The sequence below is a fragment of the Colias philodice genome, chromosome 27 (genome assembly GCF_061535455.1).
Source record: "Colias philodice isolate Cphi_HAF_F1 chromosome 27, ilColPhil1 Martin Lab GWU primary, whole genome shotgun sequence".
Classification (NCBI taxonomy): Eukaryota; Metazoa; Arthropoda; class Insecta; order Lepidoptera; family Pieridae; genus Colias; species Colias philodice.
The window spans coordinates 6,083,012-6,106,678 of record NC_143112.1 but is presented as its reverse complement, the minus strand read 5'-3'; the positions used below and the strand labels follow the sequence as shown (position 1 = coordinate 6,106,678).

The window sequence follows — 23,667 nt, the reverse complement described above, 5'->3', positions numbered from 1 at the left end:
TCCGCTTCTGTTGGTCTTAGCGTGATGATATATAGCCTATAGCCTTCCTCCATAAATGGGCTATCTAACACCGAAATAATTTTTTAAATCAGTACAGTAGTTCCTGAGATTAGCGTGTTCAAACAAACTATTCAGCTTTATAATATTAGTATAGATATAGCCTTTATAATATGAATATTATACACGAAGTTTTAAGTGTATAAAAGTTAAATTATGCAATTTATATATTATATGCTATTCCCAAAAGTACCATCTTATTAAATATTTGATAAAATAGGCAAGTATCCAAATTCAGTATTGCACGACAAAATCTCATATATCTCCAGAAATTCGCAGAAATTTGACTCAAAGCATTCCAAATGCTGAAGGAATTATAAGTTTGAACTGTGTGTCGGCCATATTGGAGACATAGAGGGATCGAATCGTTCAGACCAGTGCACTTGAATGTTTCGGATAAAGCCAGGTTTAGCCTAAATTACTTCTCAATACATTCATCGATAACGATAGTACTTATACCTATTTACCTTAAGAATTGCTACAAAGTTATTCGCAGAAACATTTTCTAATATATGCTTCGTGGTGGAACCCGCTTCGGTCCACTCATATTAGTAATAGCATGATAAAATATTTCCTCTTCATTAAATGGGCTGTCGAAAACAGATAAAAAAATTCAAATCGGACCAGTAGTTTCAGATATAAGCGCGTTGAAGCAAGCAAACAAACAAAATTTTCAACTAAATATAGCTGAAAATTATATAATAATTATTAAAATCGCATTTAAACCCGTGAAAGTCTTTGATTTCTAATCGATGCTGCATTAATAGTTTAGGTACTCGTTACCAACATAAATTTAAACCTTCTCTATAATATAATTTAACTATATTATTTTATACAGCACGTCTGTATATTCGTTGCAAATAAAATTTGAAACCTTTGTTTATAATATAACTAGCGACGTTCTCGCGGCTTCGCCCGCTTTGTATAAACCCTAATCTTACTAATATTATAAATGCGAAAGTTTGTGAGGATATGTTTCTGCTTGTTACTCTTTCACGCAAATTCTACTGAACCGATTACAATGAAATTAAGCACACATATAGAGGGTAACTTGGATTAACACATAGGATAGGTTTTTTCCCGGAAATCCCACGCGAACGCGAACTATGCGGGTTTTCCTTTGAAAACGCGCGCGAAGCCGCGGGCGGAAATCAAAATCCGTTGCGTAGTTTTAAAGATTTAATCATACATAGGGACATAGATACAGAAAAACCGACTCTATACTATGTAGTGATATTACTTTTTTTCAACAGACGCGCCAATATTCGACGAATCGAGTCAGACCACAGCGGTGGGTGTCGAAAATGAACAACTGATAGTGTCTGTTCGAGCTGATGGGAACCCGTCTGGTATCGCTTATACCTGGACTAAAGATGGTCTGCCAATCACACAGGCTTCTTATACTACGAGTAGTGAGTATTTTATTTAATTACATCATTAATTATTGAAGTGAAACTTTATCGGGGTTGGAAAAAAATTTAGTGTAACATTTTTTCGTTACGCGTGACATTTTTTCCGCGCCATCTTTTTGTTATCCCTACCACGCGTGATTCGATGTATTTCTGTAAAGTTGCATATAGTAAATTATTTTTTGAAAAATAAAGTCACAAAAAAATTAAACTTCACTATTTCACTTCTAACGTGTGTACACTAGTACACGACCACATTTTTTGAAGTGAAACTTCTTTATCGGGGTTGGAAAAAAATTTAGTGTAACATTTTTTCGTTACGCGTGACATTTTTCCGTTACGCGCCATCTTTGATTCGACGTACTTCTGTAAAGTTGCATATAGTAAATTATTTTTTGAAAAATAAGGTCTCTAATAAACTAACTTTATTATTCGGCGTAATATACTATAAAACTACGTCAAAGCTTTCTACATCAGCTTTTTGCTCTTATTTTAGATCCATCACTATGTTTAGTTCGTGATTACCTCAAATTCTACTGAACAGATTTTCATGTAGTTTTCATCAATATAAATTATAAAGATATAAGAACGGACGTAGCGTTCAAAATAATGCGCAAAGCCAGGGCGACATAAACTATAGATATATACCTCTTTAATAGTTTTCAAGAGCATTCTCAATCCTTGATTCAAAAGCTATTAATATCTAACGGAATTATTGAAATATCTAATACGAAAGGATATTTAATATTCGCTTCGATAATTTGATTTTCAATAATAATTTATATGGCTTTAGTTCAGGGAATTTCGATTTAATATAACATGTTTGTAGGTTGAGTCGCTTTGTAAACTATATGGGTCACCTAATAGTTGTGTGGTATTTATTTATTTAATATTTAGTGTTAGCGTATGTACGCACTATGCGGGTAGCCGCATTGCGGGTAGCCGTCCGGCTGACCGCAATCACAATTATGTACGTAATATTCATTTCTATGCGCACTGTGCGGTCTGCGGTAGCCGCATCGCAGTGCGCATAGAAATGAATATTACGTACATAATTGTGCTTGCGGTCAGCCGGACGGCTACCCGCAATGCGGCTACCCGCATAGTGCGTATACGCTCTTATACGAGTTTACCGGAGTACGTTTTTCTTATTTGTCAATATTACTAGCTGTGCCCCGTGGTTTTACCCGCATTGTTCCGCTCCTGTTGGTCTTAGCGAGATCATATATAGCCTATAGCCTTCCTCGATAAATGAGCTATCTAACACCCCAAGAATTTTTCAAATCGGACCAGTAGTTCATGAGATCAGCGCGTTCAAACAAACAAACTCTTCAGCTTTAAAATATTAGTATAGATAATTTAGTACTAGTGATCCGCCCCAGCTTCGCACACTTTAAAGCTTCTTTATACAGGGTGTTTGGTGTAAAATTATTGGATATTTCCCGTTTTATTTTTAAAAAGTTATTATTGTCATTTTACTCATTAGGTAAAGGGCTTTCGATATCAGTTTAAAGTTTTTTGATATCTGCAATAGTTACTGAATAATCGCCTGTGCACACTTAACGATTATATGTATTTCATTTCTTACTTTACTAGGACGTTAGTAAGTCTCTTTCCATAGAACATATTTTTGTTAGTCTTATAAGTTTGGCTTTTTTCTTGGATCTAATACTTATCTCTTACAGATGACAGAATAATCTCCGAAGGCAACATGTTGAACATGACGCGACTATCACGCCATGACGCTGGCGTATACTCTTGTGAAGCTGTCAACTCGCAAGGCGCTGCTGTTATAAACATCACTGTATCTGTGCATTGTGAGTATTTGTTCATTTGTGTTTTAAGGTCAAACAATATGTACCCAAGCGTTTTTTAAGATATGTACCCAAACAATATTTAAGATATGTACCCAAACGTTTTTTGAAACAACACGCTCCTTAGCGTTTTATTAAACAATAAGTTTTATTAGTAACTTTATTTTCCAATATGTTTGGAAGCAAAATTTAACTTAGGCCCGATTTTTAATCCTTGGTTAAAACTTACCCGTCCAATAAAGTATTACGCGATAATATTAAAATGTCACCTGTAAACTGTCAAATACGGGCAAGAAGTATACATTTTTGAAATGGTAGTTTAATACGTTATTCAACGAATAAGTTTTAACCAACGATTGAAAAATCATTAATCAAACATCTATTCTACCAAACATTTTACCAAAAGGTCTTTCTTAATATAAAAATGTAAATTAACAAATATGTTTAACAGATGCAGCGGAGATCAAATCAGTATATCAAGTGGGAGTACCAAGTGCTAATGAAGATGCAATACTGGTTTGCGCTGCTAATGGTAAGTCATATATGAGTACATATACTATTATTTTATTTATATCACAGATTACATAAAACATGAAATAAAAACCACGAAATACTTCTAAAAAGCTCAAAATTTTATTACATTTCTTACGTAGCCGAATCGATAAATTTTAAAGAACTCAGTGCACTTTTTCGATAATTCACATTATTACATTTTACAATCTATCGAACTCATAATTTTGATACTTCACATTTTATCAAACTTTTTCAAACTCAAACATTTATGAAGCACTTTTGAAACGTCAATATATATTTTTAACATTTACCACCGATTCGGTAAGCAGTATCTATGGAGAAGAACCGGCAAGAAACTCCACTTATATGTATTATAACTAACTAGCTGCTCCGCGCGGTTTCACCCCCGTGGCTCCACTCCTGTTGGTCTTAGCGTGATGATATATAGCCTATAACCTTCCTCGATAAATGGGCTATCCAACACCAAAAGAATTTTTCAAATCGCACCAATAGTTCTCGAGATTAGCGCGTTCAAACAAACAAACAAACACTTCAGCTTTATAATATTAGTATAGATTTTAATTTAAACTAATATTATTACACGTAAATTTTATCAACAGGTAACCCGCTATCACCAGACCATATAAAATGGGAGCGACCAGACTACGATTTATCATCTCGATCCATCACATTTGACACCAGAAACCAAACAAGCACTCTCATCATCGATAAAGTGACGAGAGATGATGTTGGCAACTACACGTGTGTGGTGAACAATGGGATCGGTGATGAGAGACGGGAAGTGACGTTGGTGATGACGTTCAAACCGGAAATGGATGTTTCGCCGAATATAGTGAAGTCGGCTACGAATGTTGGACAAGTGGGACGATTGGTTTGCAAGTAAGTGTATTGATATTTTTTACTGTTGTAGATTTTAATTGATTTGATTAAAATTAAATAAATTAAAAAATGAAATATTATTTGTATGTGTCTGTGTTTGGGTGTTAAATAATATCTATAAAAGTATTTATTTAAAATTATATATGTATGTTTATCAGCCATCTGATTTCCATAACACAAGCGAAAGCTTAGTATTGGATCAGATTGTGCCGTGTGTAAAAATTGTCCTAAAATATTTATTTATTATGTATCTCAATTCCATAATACTCGGGTACCATCATAAGGAAGGCACCCGGTCCTTTGGAAGGCTTACGTGGGGACACGGATCCAACACGCAGAGGCCCTTTCGAGAACTTTACTGTGTTGTGGGACACCAGCCGTAGCCTGCCCATGACTGCACTATAGAGATACAGCCCTGTTATTTATTATATTATTACTATTTTCAACAGATGCAAATCAGTACCACCTCCCAACTTCACGTGGTCGAAAAACGGCATAAAACTACCCACAAACACTTCAACAAAATACGTATCCGAGTTCCATCGGATCGACGCATTAACTTTTGCGTCGGTTTTGCTCGTGCGTGACGTCACATCTATGGACTATGGCGTATATCAATGTGCGGCTAGAAACCATTTGGGTTATGGGGAGATGTCGGTTAAATTGGATGTTACTAGTGCCCCAGGTAAGTTTTTAATAATAATCCTAGTAATATTATAAATACAAAATTTCGTGTGTTTGTTTGTTACTCCTTCACGCCAAAACAGCAAAACCGTATTTCATGAAATTTGGTACACTTATAGAGGACTTGGATTAACACAGGATAGTTTTTATCCCGCGGGCGAAGCTGCGGGCGACATGCTAGTAATATTTAATTTTTGGTTTAATTGTCCATATGAGCTAAATTGATAAATTTATGTATGTAATGCTTTGTCGACTTAATTATAGTGCATCAGGTCTTTTTCTGAAACATTTTTATAAAAATAACTTTGATTTGTGTAAGAATACCTTCCAAAGCTTTTATCTATTTCCTAAAATGTCGTATCCATCCTCTTCACGAACACTAAATCTAAATAAACCATAGAAAACCAAACTAAACCTCTTTCGAAGTCTCAAACAATATACGAACTTAAAGTTCATATTTTTAATACGTTTTTATTAGCTTCACCTGTATTATGTGTACTACAGTACTTCTTTAGACTGGATTTTGGCCCTCTTTGACAGATTTTAATTCAAACTTTGTACACTTGTCAAAGATCGACAGTAAAATATGGTGATTTTAAGCATGTTTTTTAGTCTTTTAAAACTATATTAAATTACTAGCGGTCCGCTCCGGCTTCGCCCGTGGTACATAATATTTACGTTTTCTCTACATAAGAACCATCCTCGTACTTCAAGGAATATAATAAAAAAAGAATTATCGAAATCGGTTCAGCCGTTCTCGAGTTATGCGCTTACCAACACATTTTGCGATTCATTTTTATATATAAGATTTTTTATATTTTAGATCCAGTAACATCAGTAGTTGTAACCAACGTGACTCATAACTCGGTCACACTGGAGTGGGTGCCCGGGTTCGATGGTGGCCTGTTCTCGTGGTACAGGATTCGATTCCGGTAAGTTTTTGTGGTAAAAATTCTCTAAGATAGAAAAAATGATGTGTTGAATGATTGAATGTAAGTGATTGATTGTGTTGATTGGTTGATTGATGTAATTTTCTTGAAACCATAATAATGTGTTGAAGTATTTTTGATAAATTAATAAAATAATATAATTAAAATTGCTTAATAACCACTTTTACATAATAAATTTAGACGATTTTACTGTTTGGTTGATCGATTGATTGATGATTGGTTATGAACAAAATATTATCAATGGGTGATAATTTTATTAATTAACCTTATTTTTACAGAAAAATATACGACGAAACATACAAATATGAAGATGTAACACCACGAAACGCGACATCTTTCACTATTCACGGTCTCGAAAGAAATACAGATTACGTATTTTCTGTAATGTCCATAAATAAAATTGGACAAAGTAAATACCGGCCAGATGACACTAAGGCGACTACATTGAGTAAGTGTAGTTATTTTTGAAGTTATTCTATTTATAAGACACTTAAGTAAGTCTGTCACACTCAGAAATGTTTATTATTTTGGTCTAAATAAATATTTACCTGATGACCTATACTACTTGATGACAGTGTTAAGACTGATATTCGACTAACAAACATATTTCTTTATTAAATTAAACTAAACTTCTTTGAGAAATTTAAAATTGTATTTTTTGGAAATTATTTACCTAACCATAAAATTAATATCTTTGAGTGTGACAGTACTATAATAATCTTGTAACTGAATCTTTTAAAAAGATTATTAAAATTAAGAATGAACGAACTTAAAAATAGTACGAAAGAAGCTAGTCAAAATTTCGTGAAATCAGCAGCAAATAAAAAAATAATAACACTGTTTTTGTCAAATCCTACTAATATTATAGATGCGAAATTTTATGACGATGGATGGGTGGATTATTGTTACTCTTTCACGCATATATACTATACTGAACTGTTTACAATGAAATTCGGTACGTAGTTAGGTGGCTACTTTTTATTTCCGGAAATCCCACAGGAACGGGAACTATGCGGATTTCATAAGTAGTAATCACTCAAAAGAAGTGTATAAAATTTTCAAAGGTTTTTGTGCAGGTACTGAGAAAAAAAGATGGCTAAAATATTATGAAAGCAGGGAAAATGTTTTTCTTTAAAAACGCGGGCGAAGCCGCGGGCGGAAATCTAGTATAAGAATAATTATTAAAAACTATGTGGCTGGGTTAAAACCAAATTTGTTCATAGACGTACTCCCATCGTCCGTACAATCAAGTTCAGAGGAATACAACTCTTACAACGTGCCCGGGGTATTCATTATTACCGGGACAATAGTGGGCACGGCACTTATCCTCTTGAATGTACTTTTGGTCGGCTTCTGTTTGCACAGACGGACGAACAAACGAATTCGAGGTTTGATGTAGCGACCGTACTTGATGTTTGTGAAAAAAAATTTTTTTTTTTGCATTTTTTGTATCTTTTTGGTTATTTCATCGTTCACAAACAAAGAGCGTGTGTGGCGAGCACACGTGTCAGAAGTGAAACTTCTTTGGCAAGATTCAAAGACACCAAAATCGCCTTAATCCATGACGTGACTTTTGCCATTGCGACCTTGAAATTTCTCAACGTGTCTAAACAAGTTTCACTTCAAAAAATCGTCACTTACAGCACCTCCCACCTCCACGTTTTTTTTTTATTTTTGCCTCATTTTTTGTTTTTTCTTTTTATTTTAGCTTCATCAGAAGTAGGCGAGCTTAACGTAGTGTCCACAGAATATGTAGAAACAGCGGATGTATCAAAATCCGTAGTAATTTATGTTTCTATTACTGGTGTAGTTTTAGTTCTTATTAACGCGGCTTTGGTCGCTTGTTTTGTTTGGAAACGACGCTCCCGAAGACTCAAAGGTAAGCGGCTTATAACATACAATTTCGTTCTTGTAGTAATGCAATTTTGGTAAATCTTTGGATTTTAGATGTTCTTAGAGTGCAATTTTATTTAGTATCACTAAGAATGCTTTCTTGTGAATTTCTCTCTTTTATTTTAAATGCTATTTTGCTTTAGCAAAACTTAATCATGACGGTATCCTGGGTTCGATTCCTGAAGGATAACTACTGTAAAAAAAATCTCTATTTTAATCAATTTTTGCCAATATTCAATTTTTGCCAATATTCAATTTTTGCCAATATTTTGTGAGACTTCATATTTTGATTAAACCATAAACAAAAATTGTTACTTAATTTTTGTAATAATTGATTAAATATAATTTGACATAAACAAACTAACTATAAAAGGGTTACCTATCTTAATCTCGAATTTTAATATTCCGAATATCATAATCCCGAAAACGTTTGGACATTTTTTCATAACCCCGAATTTTAAATTTCGAAGTTTTGTTTTCCATATAATCGCAACTCCGAATTTCATTTGCCCATTTCTTCATTTGTACGACGTTTTACAATCCAGACGAATGAGTTCCAGACATACGAAATCTAAATGCACAAAATCCAGATGACCGTAATCCATATGCACGAAAGCCAGATTTTTAAAACACAAATTTTTGAAATACAGTTAATTGATATCCAGACAAACAATGTCTTGATTTTTTAAATTCAAATAAACGATATCCAGAAAAACGAAACGAAATCCTTCCAGGGGGTCACAGCACGAACCTAACCTAACCTACTGAGTCGAATTTGACACTTAAACCTTTCTGTAATAGGCAAGTAAAACAATAGCGAGTCGGTTCTGGCACTCGCCGGCCGCTGCCGCGGCACGCTCGCTTCGCTCGCTCGGCTCGTGCGTGAGGGTCACAGTTCAAACCTAACCTAACCTACTGAGTCGAATTTGACACTTAAACCTTTCTGTAATGGGCAAGTAAAACAATTTACTTACTGGTAATGTTTATTTTCAGGCAATAGTAAAGGTACAATCACGATGGTATGGGAACCAAATAAAGAGATTATGAAAATCTGGCAATAGTTTATCTGCTATACGATTATATGGGAACCCAATAAAAAGATTATGAAAATTTGGTAATAGTTTATTTGGAAAATGTTACGATGGGAAACAAAAAAAAGTATTCTGAGAATCTGGTATAATTATATCTGGATTATGAGAATACGGGAAACAAAAAAATACTTTTTAAAAATCTGGTTTTGGTGTATCTGGAAATTGATTCATCTGGGAAATTAAAAAAGGAATTTTAAAAAGTTGTCATTCATTACATCTGTCTTTTAAAAGTTCTAACAACCGTTTTCGGGATTTTAAGATTCGAGTAATAGAAATTCGAGTTTTTAATAGGTTACCCTATAAAAGCAATTAACTGTTACTTCACACATCAACTTAACTATAAATGTTTTATCCGTGACATTAAAATAAAAATCATCTATCATTACGATTATATCATTTTCACATAAAAAACCTTTCAGAACAAGCGGGCCAATCGTCAAAATCAGCAACAATCGAAATGTACGCCCCATCATCATACAACGACACAATGACTGGAGAGACCCTTTCATCCGTTTCGGAGAAATCTGAGACATACTCACAGGATGGAGACGGACAACCGCCGCCAATACCTGAAGTACCAAGCATGCCAAATAGGCATATGTTGAATCAAGTAAGTTTGTATTTGTTAATCCATACTAATATTATAAATGCGAAAGTAACTCTGTCTGTCTGTCTGTCACTCAATCACGCCTTAACTACTGAATCAATTTGCATGAAATTTGGTATAGAGATATTTTGATACCCGAGAAAGGACATAGGATAGGTTTTAGCCCAGAAATCCTACGGGAACAGGTTTTTCTTTATAAACGCGGGCGAAGCCGCGGACGGAAAGCTAGTTGCTTATAATACATATATAAACTGACGTAGAAACGGTATATATGTATATTACTAACTGCGCCCCGCGGTTTCACCCGCTTGGCTCTGCTCCTGTTGGTTTTAGCGTGATGATAATACCTAGTCTGGTCGTAAGTTCTGTCACATATGTATTATTGAATAAACAAAAAGTTACTTTTATATATTTATTGTTTTATATGTGGCAATAAAGCTTACATATTACTTAATAATTTCGTATAAAAATTATTCAAAATGGCATCCATGTTTTGCGATACAAGCTTTCAACCTCCGCGGCCAGTCGTCTAGCGCAGCACGCACCGTGTCCATGTTTATTTCAGCAGCTACTTTAATAATGGATGCTTTGAGTGACTCCAAATTTGGGTAGGATTTAGCGCAGGTTCTCTCCTCTAAATATTACCAGATTTTATAATCCAGAGGATTCAGGTCCGGGCTAGAAGATGACCAATCTTCATAACGAATGATGTCAATCTGATGGGCGGCCAGCCAATTTTGGATACCCTTGGCTTTGTGGGCAGGTGCTGAGTCCTGCTGGAATACCCAGTGCTGATTTTTTAACATGGTCAGATCAGGAGGTTTTACGAGGTTTGTTAGGACCGTATTTTAGTAAACATTGGAACTTATTTTCACACCCTTTTCACAGAAAAACACCTCTGTTAGGCTAAAATAAGACACTCCCAGGAAAACCATTACTGATAAGGGGTGATGGCCGCGTTGGACTCGAAATACACGTTGACACGCTTCTTCACTACTGTGGGTATACACTTTGATATTCTTTTTGTTGCAGCACTCCTCCATTGTAAAAATTTTTTCATCTGAAAATAGGATTTCACGATACATTTTTCTCGCGTATCGTTTAAGTAAAGCGCGACATTTATCCAGTCTTAATTTCTTCAGGCGTGTGTTAAGAAGATGCGATGTTTTTCTACAATAAGCCCATAGTCCTAGGTCCTCGTTCAACACCCTTTTAACTGTGGTATTGCTAAGGCACATCTGCAGTGCTAACTGTTTGCGATTTCGGACCGGACTTTTCCTTATTCGCACCTTTACTGCATTTATCACTGCTGTCGTCCAAATCGTACGACAAAGACCATTTCTATTCCTATCTTCTACTCTTGAATCTTACTTAAATCGATTTATAGTGCAATAAAAAAATCTCTGTGTTATTTGTAAATTTTAAATCAAACTGAAAATTTCTCTTGGCGCGTAACCGCTACGATGCAGAGCGAGAACAGCGACTCTGTCTTCTTTATGCGTCCACTACAATGTAACAAATTCGTTATTCTAATAAAGTGTGTCGTTTTTTTAACGCGTAAAATAATCAAAAATCGAACGTGAAAAAGAAATTTGCGGTAAACATTAAAAATTTGAAAATCTAACATAATGACAGAACTTATGACCAGACTAGTTATATAGCCAATTGCCTTCCTCGATAAATGGGCTATGTAACACCGAAATAATTTTTCAAATCGGACCAGTAGTTCCCGAGATTAGCGCGTTCAAACAAACTCTTCAGCTTTATAATATTAGTATAGATATATTATGTTTTCTAAGCGTTTGGGCGTCATTGTATATGTTTATTCGTAATCGCCGGAATTTTCAATATGTATTGAAATTTCGTCAATGAAAGGCAGTTAAATTTGTGGAAATATAGCTAAATGTGGACTATTGTTATATCTTGTTATGAACATTATTAATTCAAAACTAAAGTTGAATTCGTATTTCCACGTTCGACGATATTTGACGACAATGATTTAAACATTTCATTCAAATCTATTTCATTGAACATAACGATTTTAAACTTGCGTTGATGATTTTAAAGTATGATATTTTGTTTTATAGCATCAAATGCTTTCGAATTTTGCGTCGTAATCGAATTCTTCTATCAAGTAAGATTTTTAGGTAGTTAATTATAATGAAAAAGGCAAACATATAAATGGGCAATAGGGTTTATCTTTAAACACGGGTTCTCTTTAATCTGGTTTTGTCTTATTTCACATAGACAACTATTAAAGTGACAGATCCCTGGTTTAAAGTTAGACTGTGTTTAAATTATTTTCAGGAACTACTGGTCTATTCTCAGGAACTACTGGTCCGATTTGAAAAATTCTTTCGTTGTTAGATAGCTCATTCATCGAGGATGGCTATAGGCTATATATCATCACGCTAAGACCAACAGGAGCGGAGTCACGCGGGTGAAACCGCGGGGCGTGGCTAGTTTTTTGTTAAATTTGAAAAAAATCAATATCAAGCTCATACAATGATGTTTATCATAATATCATTATTTTCATCACTTACTACTCGGGTACCACCAGAAGGACGGTACCCGGTCTTTTGGAAGGCTTACGTGGGGACACGGATCCAACACGCAGAGGCCCTTTTGAGAGTTTTAATGTGTTATGGGACATCAGCCGCAGCCTGCCCATGACTGCACTATATAGAGATACAGCCCTGGGCAGTCCGCGGCCGATGTAGGACTATTACAGAAAAATGGAAATAAATAACTGGACTATGGAAAGGGGTGCTATGTGGACAGGTTACTGGGTCTATAGGAACTATGGCGTCTGCCTTTCTACAACAAAGTTTGTAAAAATATATTGGCAGACGGTGACTCGCCCTCTCACAGATGGGCCCTCTAAAAAGTCGCTGTAACTTAGCAACAAGAGGGCAACATGTCGTGAGCAGCTAAGGGTGGAGAGGCGTCCCTGGACTTTAAACGACGATCACGCGCTCCCTGAGGGTCCAGCATCACGTGCCCACTCGCCACTTACGATTCGCATCCACCCTTCGAGCTAAAAGCTCTCGCGACTCCACTCTGGCCGGCCGGTTAAGGCAAGCCGGAGATGAAGACAGGGGCCTCCCCCGGGAGCACTCGGTTCCCGCGGGGTCGCTACTCCCCGACACCCCGCCACAAGGTGTCCTGCGGGTTGACTGATTGCACGGGTGGAATATCTATTGTCTAATAGATATTCCAACCGTGGGCGATGGGGTCGTCACATCCCTACGCCGTTATTTTCATCATTGTTATCTTTAAAAACCAACTAACCTCGTAACAGACGGAATACCTCCTCGACTTTTATCAATATATGTGTTAATATGGATTGTTTCTTTTTAATTTCTTTCGTAAATTTAATATGTTTATAAATCTACCTTTATTGTGAATAGGCGCTGGTTTTGGTGAAATAAAAGCCCACACAAAAACTTTTAATGAACTGTATTTGTTATAATTAATTTTTTATAAGGCCTAGTTAACGTGTACAACGGTGCACGTCTTATGCGAGACTGACTTCATTAAGTATTTCTCTTTCACTCTTTTATGTTTTATACATTTATTAAATAAAAATTTCGATTGTTTCCCCTCCAGACGGAATATCTCCTGGACGAGCAACTAATCCCCCCTCCCCTGGACTACCCCCCACCGAACTACGCGGTGTACGAGGGCGAGCACGCGCGGACCCTTCCCCACCCGCACCGGAACAGGGATTCTAGTGGACATAGCACACTGGGACGGAGTGCTGGTAAGTGTTATAGACTCTTCTTTTATCTCTTGTTATGTTACTCTTATTATTTCTTTGATATAAATAATGATATTATTGCCCATGACGTGCTAACTTTTATTTAAAACTATCTGGACCCCGCGGTTTTACGTGCATTGCTCCGATCCTGTTAGTTTAATCGGGATGTTATATAGCCTTCCTAGATAAATGGGCTATCTAAAACCAGAAGAATTTATAATAGGAACAGTAGTTCCTGCGATTAACGCGTTCAAACATACAAACAAAGTCTTCAGATTTATAATATTATAAGTAAAGTATAGTTATAATAGGTATAGATTCTTTTAACACTTAGCGCGCTCGTCAGCGTTTACCGATACCGACTTCTTTTGTAATTGTTACCGTCAAATTCACGTTTTTCGATAAACAAAGTTTAAATTTCAATGAAATCCTATTATTCACGCATCTTACTCACCCCATTATTATTTTCTTCTTTTTAACCTATTTAACAAATAATTAAAAAAATCCTAACTAAACAAGTGATTATTTTTACATAATTTTGAAACCAGTTACTTTTTTGAATAATCATTCCCATAAGTACTATTGAATACTTATAAAATCTTTGTCCCCAGGCAAACAGAACTACATCCCGGCACCAAGCCCCATGCCCCCGCTCGACGGATCGTACTATAACATGTCGTCTGATAGATATCTGTCATATCCACCGCTGATTGGCGAATATTTACAACAGGTATGTACTTCAAATTAAATTACAATTCGTAGTTATGTAGTTTAAGTTACTAGATGTACCCATGAAGTTTTGAATAAGTTACAATATGTACCCATAAATTCAAAATGTACCCAAAAACTACTACACCGTGTGGTTCTGGAGGAAGGTTTTAACTTTTAATTTATAATTTGTAGAATTTGATACAGCGGATAGACCCTGTTTTATATGAATTGAACATGTACCTAAAAGTTTTAACTTAAATTACAACATTTACCTATGCAGTTAAATTATTACAACAGGTAATATGTATACAGTTTTAACATCAGTAAGATTTGCTCGCGAAGCGACGGTATTGAACCACCGCTTTTGTCGATTTTTTTGTATTTATTTAAAATTTGAATTTTAAATTATTTTTAGTTGAGACCTTTTTCCGTCTTATAACATAACACATATAATTAAATAAATAAATAAATATTATAGGACATTATTACACAAATCGACCTAGTCCCACAGTAAGCTCAATTAAGGCTTGTGTTGTGGGTACTAGGCGACGATAAATATAATATTTAATAAATACATATTATATAGAAAATATATGGAGTTTATTGTTATTAATCTATATGAATATATCTAGCAACAACAATCGGGTCGAACCCCGACCCCGCCCCAACAGTACAGCGCACAACCACTAAACAAGCCGCACCTCAACGGGGTCTCGCCTTCACACTTACCTAGCCCTATGGGCTGTATGGACGGTAAGTTTTATATTATTTTAATGTATTTATTTACTAGACCTCTTCTATTTTGGAAAAACATTGAAAGAAAGGAAAAAATATTTATTGTACACTAGCTGTGCTCCGCGGTTTTACCCGCTTTGCTCCGCTCCTGTTGGTCTTAGCGTGATGATATATAGCCTATAGCCTTCCTCGATAAATGGGCTATTTAACACCGAAAGAATTTTTCAAATCAGAATTCATATTACATATATTCATTCAGATTAGATTAGAATTGCAATCCTTACCATTGGCTTACAATTTACCGCATTTATTTTCGTTAGAATATAATCTATACCGTTTCATTTTGATATTTTATGGACTTATTGGATTTATATTCAAACTCAAACTCAAACATTTATTCAATGAGACTTCTTATAAAAGCACTTTTGTCATAACTTATTTTAAACATTTACCACCGATTCGGAAAGCAGTATCTATGGAGAAGAACCGGCAAGAAACTCCTTACTTGCTATTGTGAATTTTATTTATATTCCTTGTTTTTCTGAATACAATACATAATAATTATTATTTCCCATACAGATCGTCAATCACTAGGCGGTACATTACGGCGTCGCTTCGACAAGCTAGCGGTCCCGCCCCCTGACGTCACTGTACTACATCCCGGGAACTGTGCACAGGTAATTTGGTATTTTTTCTTTGTTTTCTTATATTTTTTATAGTTAAATCTTCGTCTAATTGTAACAAATTGTAAGTAAAATTAATGATTTAATGAATTATAATTTAAAAATAACGTTTTGTGTTGTCCGCCATCTTGTATTTGAAATTTGACATATTATTGTATTTGATTGGAGTTTCAGAAGTGTGAGGTAAAAAATTATTAGAAATATTACTTTTTAATCAACACTAATAATTGTTCGATACATAATATCAGAATGAATACAAATTTTAAAGCTTTACTTTAGTTTAAAAGAAAAGTAACAAGTACCTAATTACAACTTAATCGATAAATTTTTATACCCCCCCCCCCTTCCATCGAGAAACATAGAATCGATTCTAAATCAATACGTAATTCTTACAAGACATCTCAGAAAAACTAATTGTACAAGCACTTTAATAAAATAAAATGGCTTTATAAAATAAATCCAGCATTAAAACATTTCCCTTTATTCCCCGAAGCCAAGAGAACCAACTAATTGTGACGTTCAAGGAATTCATTTTCCAATACATGTTATTTTATACGATTTCACAAAGACTCCGGTCTACGTATTTTTAGAACTTGTTTAGAAGGGACGATATATCGTAACGATATCGGATGTGGATTAAATGTATTAAGTACTAGCTTTCCGCCCGCGGCTTCGAACGCGTTGTATAAAACCTAATAAATTATGAACTAAAATCTTCCTCTTGAATCACCCTATCTATTAAAATCCGCATCAAAATCCGTTGCGTAGTTTAAAAGATTTGAGCATACATAGGGACAGAGATAGCCACTTTGATTTAAACTATGTAGTGAAGAAATAAATGTTTTATCATGGTTAGTCTTATTTTTATTTAGATTTAATTTAATATTAACTGTGTATATAAATGAAAATCCTACTCATATTTGACTTGTGAAAGGTGAGGATGGATAGATGTATGCTTTGATATTCTTTCACGCAAATTTTACAGAACCGATAACAATGCAATTTGGTATGTAGGTAGCTGAATACCGAGAATAAGACATAAGCTACTTTTTATCCCGGAAATCCCACAGGAACGTTAACTATTCGGGTTTTTCTTTGATATTTCGTGTGAAGCCGCGGACGGAAATCTAGTAGACAATTATTAAATTAAGATATCTGCATCCGACATCGTATCGTATAGTGTAAAAGTCAAAGGAACTTAAACACTTATAAATATGAAATAGGATTGTCCTGTCCGTGTGTTTGAACATGCAATATTAATAATTTGTTTAGACCTTTGTGTTCTTTGATATCTATGAATTTATCCACAGGCAATCTCATAGATTAAATGGATTTATTCACGTAGTATCGCTATTTGTTCAATATAGCAGTATTATGGGTTAGTAAATTTTGCAGAAAGTTGTTGGTTCGATGTCTACTAGAAATACAAAGATTATTTTGTCAAACGACTTCAAAAAAGAGCAGGCTTCAATTCAACTCCTATATTTTTTTTTAGTTTATTACCAACCTCAGTACTTTCGACTGGGTGAACCGATTTTGATGTTTTTTTTCTGAATAAACTTGTTCCTATACTAAAGGGGCCCAAGTCCTGAATTAATTAGACGAATATAGGAAATATAAAGATATATAAATTTTATTGTATATTGAAGTTCTATAATTCTAAAATTGAATTCGATCCTTCAAGATTATTCCTATCACATAATCTCTATGATATTCAGCTGTGTTGGAGTGAAAACAGCACATACATACAAACTATATCTCTAAAACTCTATCTCTCTATCTCAAATTATATCTGACTGACCGGTTGGCTTGGTTGGTAGTGGCCCTGCCTTCCAAGCCAGAGGTCGTGGGTTCGATTCCCACCCGGGGCAAATATTTGTGTGATGAACATAGATGTTTGCTCTGTGTCTGGGTGTTACATATCTATATAAGTATTTATTTAAAATTATGTATGTATGTTTATCAGCCATCTGATTTCCATAACACAAGCGAAAGCTTAGTATGGGATCAGATCGTGCCGTGTGTGGAAATTTACCTGAAATATTTATATTTATGTATTTATATTTATCTATATTGAGAAATTACTTAAAAGCCTTCCGTTACACCATATTGACTAAAAAAGCTTTTTCATTTGAACATTTTACTATCAATAAAAAATAGAGCATACGGCAAGCTGGCACGAAATTATGTATTACAAAAAATGTGGCACAAATACAAAAACTAGCATTTCTAGGATTTATTCAGGTTTTAGTTCATTCCTCATTCATTTACATAAATATGTTATGTATAAAGAGAATAATAAAAGGAATTAAAAAATGCACAACGCAATAGCGGTCTAAATTATGTAAAGTGCTATGCAAAAAACTTCCTTTTTACACAGTTAAATTTCGTGATTTTGACAGTTCTCTCTGTTGAAAAATATTTAGTAATTCTGTGCTTTATTACTGAATTACGAGTCTAGACGAACTACTCTTTGAGTCACGAAATGACTTGAACGTTTCCGTTTTAGCCGTTTTAGCAGAGTAGTTTTAACGATTCGAGATAATTGTTTATTTTTACAAAATATGTACCTATAATCTATATGTAGTAGTTACGCAATACATTGAGAACCATCCCTTATTTCGGGAAAAAATTCTATTAAAATTATACATTATCGATTATCGGGTATACCGACCGCCTCCTTGGTATAGTGGTTGACGCGGGAGCGTAGAACCGAGGGGTCCTGGGTTCGATTCCCGGTGGAGACGAAGCAAAAAAATGTCTCGGTCTGGCAGGACACAGAAGGCTGATCACATCAAATTAATTTAGTTATATATATGTCTATAAAAACTTACAAACGCTACATAAATTAGTATTAAATAACCAACCAGTTCTAACCTCATGTTTTTGTTCCAGCACCAACCGATGAATCACACACCAACCGTGAAACAACCGCAATCGATACTAAAAGACCCATCGCGGCATAAATACGGCAACCAATATGGCAGCCCGGTGTCTTCCAGCACGCCACAGAATAGCTCAAACCAAATCCTAACTGTTCAAAACCTAACATCAGATGTCCCTCAGTACGGGACTATCAAAAAGGACAAAAAACAAAACGTCACTATCGATGAATCGTATAACCAGCGAAGTGAAACACATGTAGTGTAAGTGTCAAACGTGATTGATTGATAAACGATTGTTCGTGGATTGTAAAGTGATTGTTCCGGGATTGTAAAGTGTAAGATTGTAAAGTGACTGTTCAGGATTGTAAAGTGATTGTTCAATTACGAGTGCAGTGTAAATACATCACGGACTAGTTAAAATTTTAGATAGATATTAATTCATTATTGTGATACCAATGATCGAACTCCAAATTATGTGTCCATGGTATTTAGATAGGAATGAAAGTTAACCGTTTGATTTTTATCAAACCTTGTTTGACTGACTTATCAATATTGTACATTAGGACGTCCAAAAGACATTAGCGATTGATAAACAATCAATGTCAAATTGATTGGTGATTGATTGATTGTTATTGTAATTATTTTTTAGTACGTAATTTTTAATCGTTTGCCGATTATAATGATTCCCTTGACGGATCTCTTTGATTTTTAGAATAGTGATTATTGTTAATGATTTTGATTCTATTTTACAAAATTTATGGGAAAATTTTGAATTAATCCCAAAGTTAATGTTTGAATGAAAATGAATGTTCATGTGAATTGCATTTATTGTTAAATGAAAATCTTAGTTTTAATGAATGAATGGCGTAAATGATTAATAAATGAATAAAAACTATTTCTTTTGAAATGTGTTGCATTTACTGCGAGATCTTCACATTTGTATATTGTATACAGCCAGTTGTCTTTCTACAATCTCATTGTAAATAAATATATACTCAAGCGCGAACTGACAATAATAATAAGTTTTTAATTAAATATTTTAATTTATACTCCGCTTACAATTATTTGTAAATAGATTATATAATTGTAATTTTTATTTCTCTATAATAGCTTTTTTAAATACAAAATTAATCGGTTTTAATACAGATACCAAAGTTCTTTTTATTAATTTTATTTTTAAGTTATTAAGCTACTTAATTCTTTATTTTTATTTCAATTACGTTTATTTTAATGTAAAATTATTGCAGATGAACTGAGAACAATAATGTAACAATTTGTGAATCATTTTGAAAATTTCGAAAGTCCATCCAACGACGAAATACGAATATATTTACAAAAAATGTTTTGGAACATTCAATGGAATGTTACATTTTCGAATTTAAATAAAAATGAGCTAATTGTATTTTTGTTTTGTTTTATTTTTTGTTTTTCTTTTTCCTTTCCTTTGTATGCAATTGTGGACATATCAAGTAATTCATTGACTATTTGAATAAATGTAACTTCATTTACTTATAGGTACATTTAAAGATAAAGTGCCAAAGTTTGTTGATCCTCATATATTTTTGCCAACCTTACTTTTAGGTAGACATCGTAGCTATGTTATACGTCCTTCTATATAAATTAAAATAAAAATTTAGTCAAGTACTCAACCGTGCCTTATAATTTTACGCCATTTTGAGAATAAAATAACTTAAGGTATTGCCAAATCTATACTAATTGAAACGAAAATTTCTTTAGATTATAAGTCTAGTACGTTAAAATGAACTATGGAGATAATTTGAGTCTATTTCAGCCAATGGTAGAGGGGAATGATGACGCAATGTAATCTTATGATTGACTTATTTTTTGACGTCATTCGAGACATTAATTAATGATGATGATTTAAACTATCTCCGTAGTTATTAAAGTTATTAAAAACTGAATTAGAACAATTAACGCCCAAAATTTTTGTTCAATTATTTAATCCTAGAAAAATTCTTCCTCGTCTTAAATTTTGATACTTTTAAATTAATAGGGTAATTTCATTATATTTTGTTGCATACATCAAGTATGTAAGTAAGATGAGTGTTTTTCAATTCAAGAGCTTGTCATTTAGGCTAAGTGTAGGAGCACTAGTGAATCTGGATGTTTTTCTTATGTTCATTTAAAACACAAAGAAATCATTTTGAGGCGGTATAGAATGGGTTTTAATAAAACGTAGGACGCTTATAAACGAGCGAAAGTAACGCCACGACTTTCAAGAATGTGAGTTTTGTATTGTAGTCATATTATATAATTTTGTATTTTGTTGTACATTAAAATCTATTTCTACAACAATTTAATAAAAAGTACGATGTCGTCATGTGAAACATAACTCGATATTAAGCTTAATAATATAATAATTTAGAATTATGAATTTCTAAATTATTATATGTATTATCAAGCTTTAGTTAAATTATGGCGAGAATATTATATTATTCTTGAAATTCTATTCTTGAATTAGGCAAAATTTTTATTTTAAATATTGAGTATATAACATAAAATGTGAAGCTTTATTTTGAAATTGAATGTTTTCGAAATTTATTTTCTCATAATATAATTTTATTTCTCGTTATTTTATTTATTACACATACCTTTACGCATAAATACACACACGTACCTACACATTATTATTATTTCATAAAGATTTTCAATGTACAATGGATAAATAGAATATATGAGTATATTTTTAATAAATGTAAAAAGTAAGACTAATTGCAAAAAAACATCAAGATTCATTAGTGCCCCTTAAAATTATCGAATGTTCAAAGCATACTGTCAATATTTCTAAAATAAATTAGGTAGTCAGTGTTAAATAATTCAATAAATACGTAATTTCAGTAGTAATTAAATGTTTTTCAAGCGACTTTAGTTGTAAATGAATTAATTTATTTTTAAATGTAAATGAATTAATTACATTTATTGTTTGAATAAATGAATTTTGAATTGTATTGTAAATGTTGGTTTTATTAACGTATAACCTTTTTGGTTGTTAAGTTTTTGATTGAGAACGTTAATAAAATCAATTGGACTCATGCTCATTGTAAAATATACTCACATTTAAGGGAATAAGGTTGTAAATTGTACGGTAATTCCAAATGTGACTTTGATATTACGTAAAGCTCATGTGTAATCAGCATAAATTTGATTAAAACATATATGTTAAACATTTCTTTTAATTATCCCTTTTACCATTAATTTGTTACAGTTTCGTAAATAATCGCTGAAAATCTGAACTATCAGGGCTAATCTGGTTATAAATAAAACATAAATACAACATATACCTAAATAATTGACTGACCGGTTGGCTTAGTGACATATCACACTAGCGGATTGCGAGCGGTTTCAAAGCGGAGCGGGTGCGCAACGAATACGTTGCGGTTGCGCAGCGAATTCGTTGCGGACGCGTGGCAGATGCGCAACGTTTACGTCGCAGTCATGTACACTCATTAACAAAATGGAATCCGTGCTGGTTGTTACTTATAACTTGTGATAGTATAATAATTATGAGATCATTATTTTTTACGAGTTTCATAACATGTTAATGTTTAGGGTATTGTTTTATCTATTAAATCTTGGTCGAAATGCAATCAGATAACTTAATTGCTCATTAAGAAAGTTCATTAGTGAAATAAATGTTAAAGCTCCTTAACTAAAACAGGGCTATCTTATTATTAGATAAATAGCAGTGAATAGAAAATTTTATCAAGCAACCAGCAACTCACTATCACTTTGCTCATAATTAGGTTCACAAAATCTCTTTATAACATACGTTGCTATGGGAGAGATTATACTGGTCAGTCGTTACATACTTTTGGAATGTATGGTACATTCTAAAAGTCCTAGTAATTAAATTTTATAGCACCTTTTTTTAACAACTCCAGTTGTTATTACATCTTTAGTTAACTGTTAAGTAAGTGCATTTCCACAGTACGGTTAAAAAATTGAGTGCTACAGAAACGATGGAAATATTGAATGGAAGTTAGGCAAGGCGGAAGGGCTGGCTTTTGTGCGAGAGTATACAAAATGACGCGTCCGCAACGAATTCGCTGCGCAACCGCGGCGTGTTCGTTGCGCGCCCGCAACGTATTCGTTGCGCACCCGCTCCGCTTTGAAACCGCTCGCAATCCGCTAGTGTGATATGGCACTTAGATTGTTTAAATACATAAATTTATAGAGAATAGAATTAATATTGAATTGAATGAATAATTGTTAAAAAACATTTAATTTCTCAAAAACGGCTTGACCAATTTGTACCTACTACCTAGTACAGAAATAGTTCTCGAAAGAGACATAAAATCACTAAGATGTAGGTACGGACTTTAACTAGTGTGGTGTATTCACCCTCTTTCATTCTGTAGTACTTCTGGGTACCAAGTAAGCCTACTAGTGATACTACAAATAAATATAAACTACATATTCAATATTCATACTTAGGTAAATCTTAAAAGCAAAGGTCTGTCTGTCTACTACGAAATCACGGGTAAAAACCGATTTTTATGAAATTTAAACTGAAAATAGAGTCAAACATATGCTTCTTTAGAAAGCTTTTTATATAGGGATGAAATAAGGGATGTGACGCGAGTGAAACCACAGGGCACAGCTAGTCTACATTACAACACACTTCAACCAACGAAGCAGCCCCAGAATTAAAAGCAGGTAATACGATGAATAAGTTAAAAACATACCATTTACTTAATAAGTTAAATGCATTAAGTACTAAGTAATGAATGTACGTCTTACAAGACGTATGCTAAATGGGACATTTGCATAATTATATAGGTTGCACACACGAAATATTTTAAAGAAATCATTTCTGAGGGAGTATAAAATGGGTTTTAATAAAACTTAGGGCGGTTATACACGAGCGAAAGAACCGCGACTTTCTAGAATGTGAATAATCGAGTTTGATATTGTAGTCTATAGTAATTAATATTTTGAACAAGTCGTAGATTTC

General features: G+C 33.8%; 1 protein-coding gene across 1 annotated transcript in view; it reads left to right on the top strand.

Annotated features, from left to right (window-relative positions):
• Positions 1 to 21,877, top strand: part of sns (nephrin adhesion molecule sticks and stones) — a 207,634-nt gene extending 185,757 nt beyond the window's left edge. Inside the window, exons 16-29 of the mRNA XM_089711862.1 lie at positions 1,311 to 1,469; positions 3,152 to 3,283; positions 3,732 to 3,812; positions 4,414 to 4,693; positions 5,143 to 5,378; positions 6,201 to 6,309; positions 6,606 to 6,775; positions 8,036 to 8,206; positions 9,731 to 9,921; positions 13,528 to 13,681; positions 14,290 to 14,408; positions 15,022 to 15,142; positions 15,704 to 15,801; positions 18,703 to 21,877. Coding sequence (XP_089567988.1) covers positions 1,311 to 1,469; positions 3,152 to 3,283; positions 3,732 to 3,812; positions 4,414 to 4,693; positions 5,143 to 5,378; positions 6,201 to 6,309; positions 6,606 to 6,775; positions 8,036 to 8,206; positions 9,731 to 9,921; positions 13,528 to 13,681; positions 14,290 to 14,408; positions 15,022 to 15,142; positions 15,704 to 15,801; positions 18,703 to 18,957 — 2,276 coding nt within the window. The 3' untranslated portion in view covers positions 18,958 to 21,877. The remainder of the gene's footprint in view (positions 1 to 1,310; positions 1,470 to 3,151; positions 3,284 to 3,731; positions 3,813 to 4,413; positions 4,694 to 5,142; positions 5,379 to 6,200; positions 6,310 to 6,605; positions 6,776 to 8,035; positions 8,207 to 9,730; positions 9,922 to 13,527; positions 13,682 to 14,289; positions 14,409 to 15,021; positions 15,143 to 15,703; positions 15,802 to 18,702) is intronic.
• Positions 21,878 to 23,667: the final 1,790 nt, after the last annotated feature.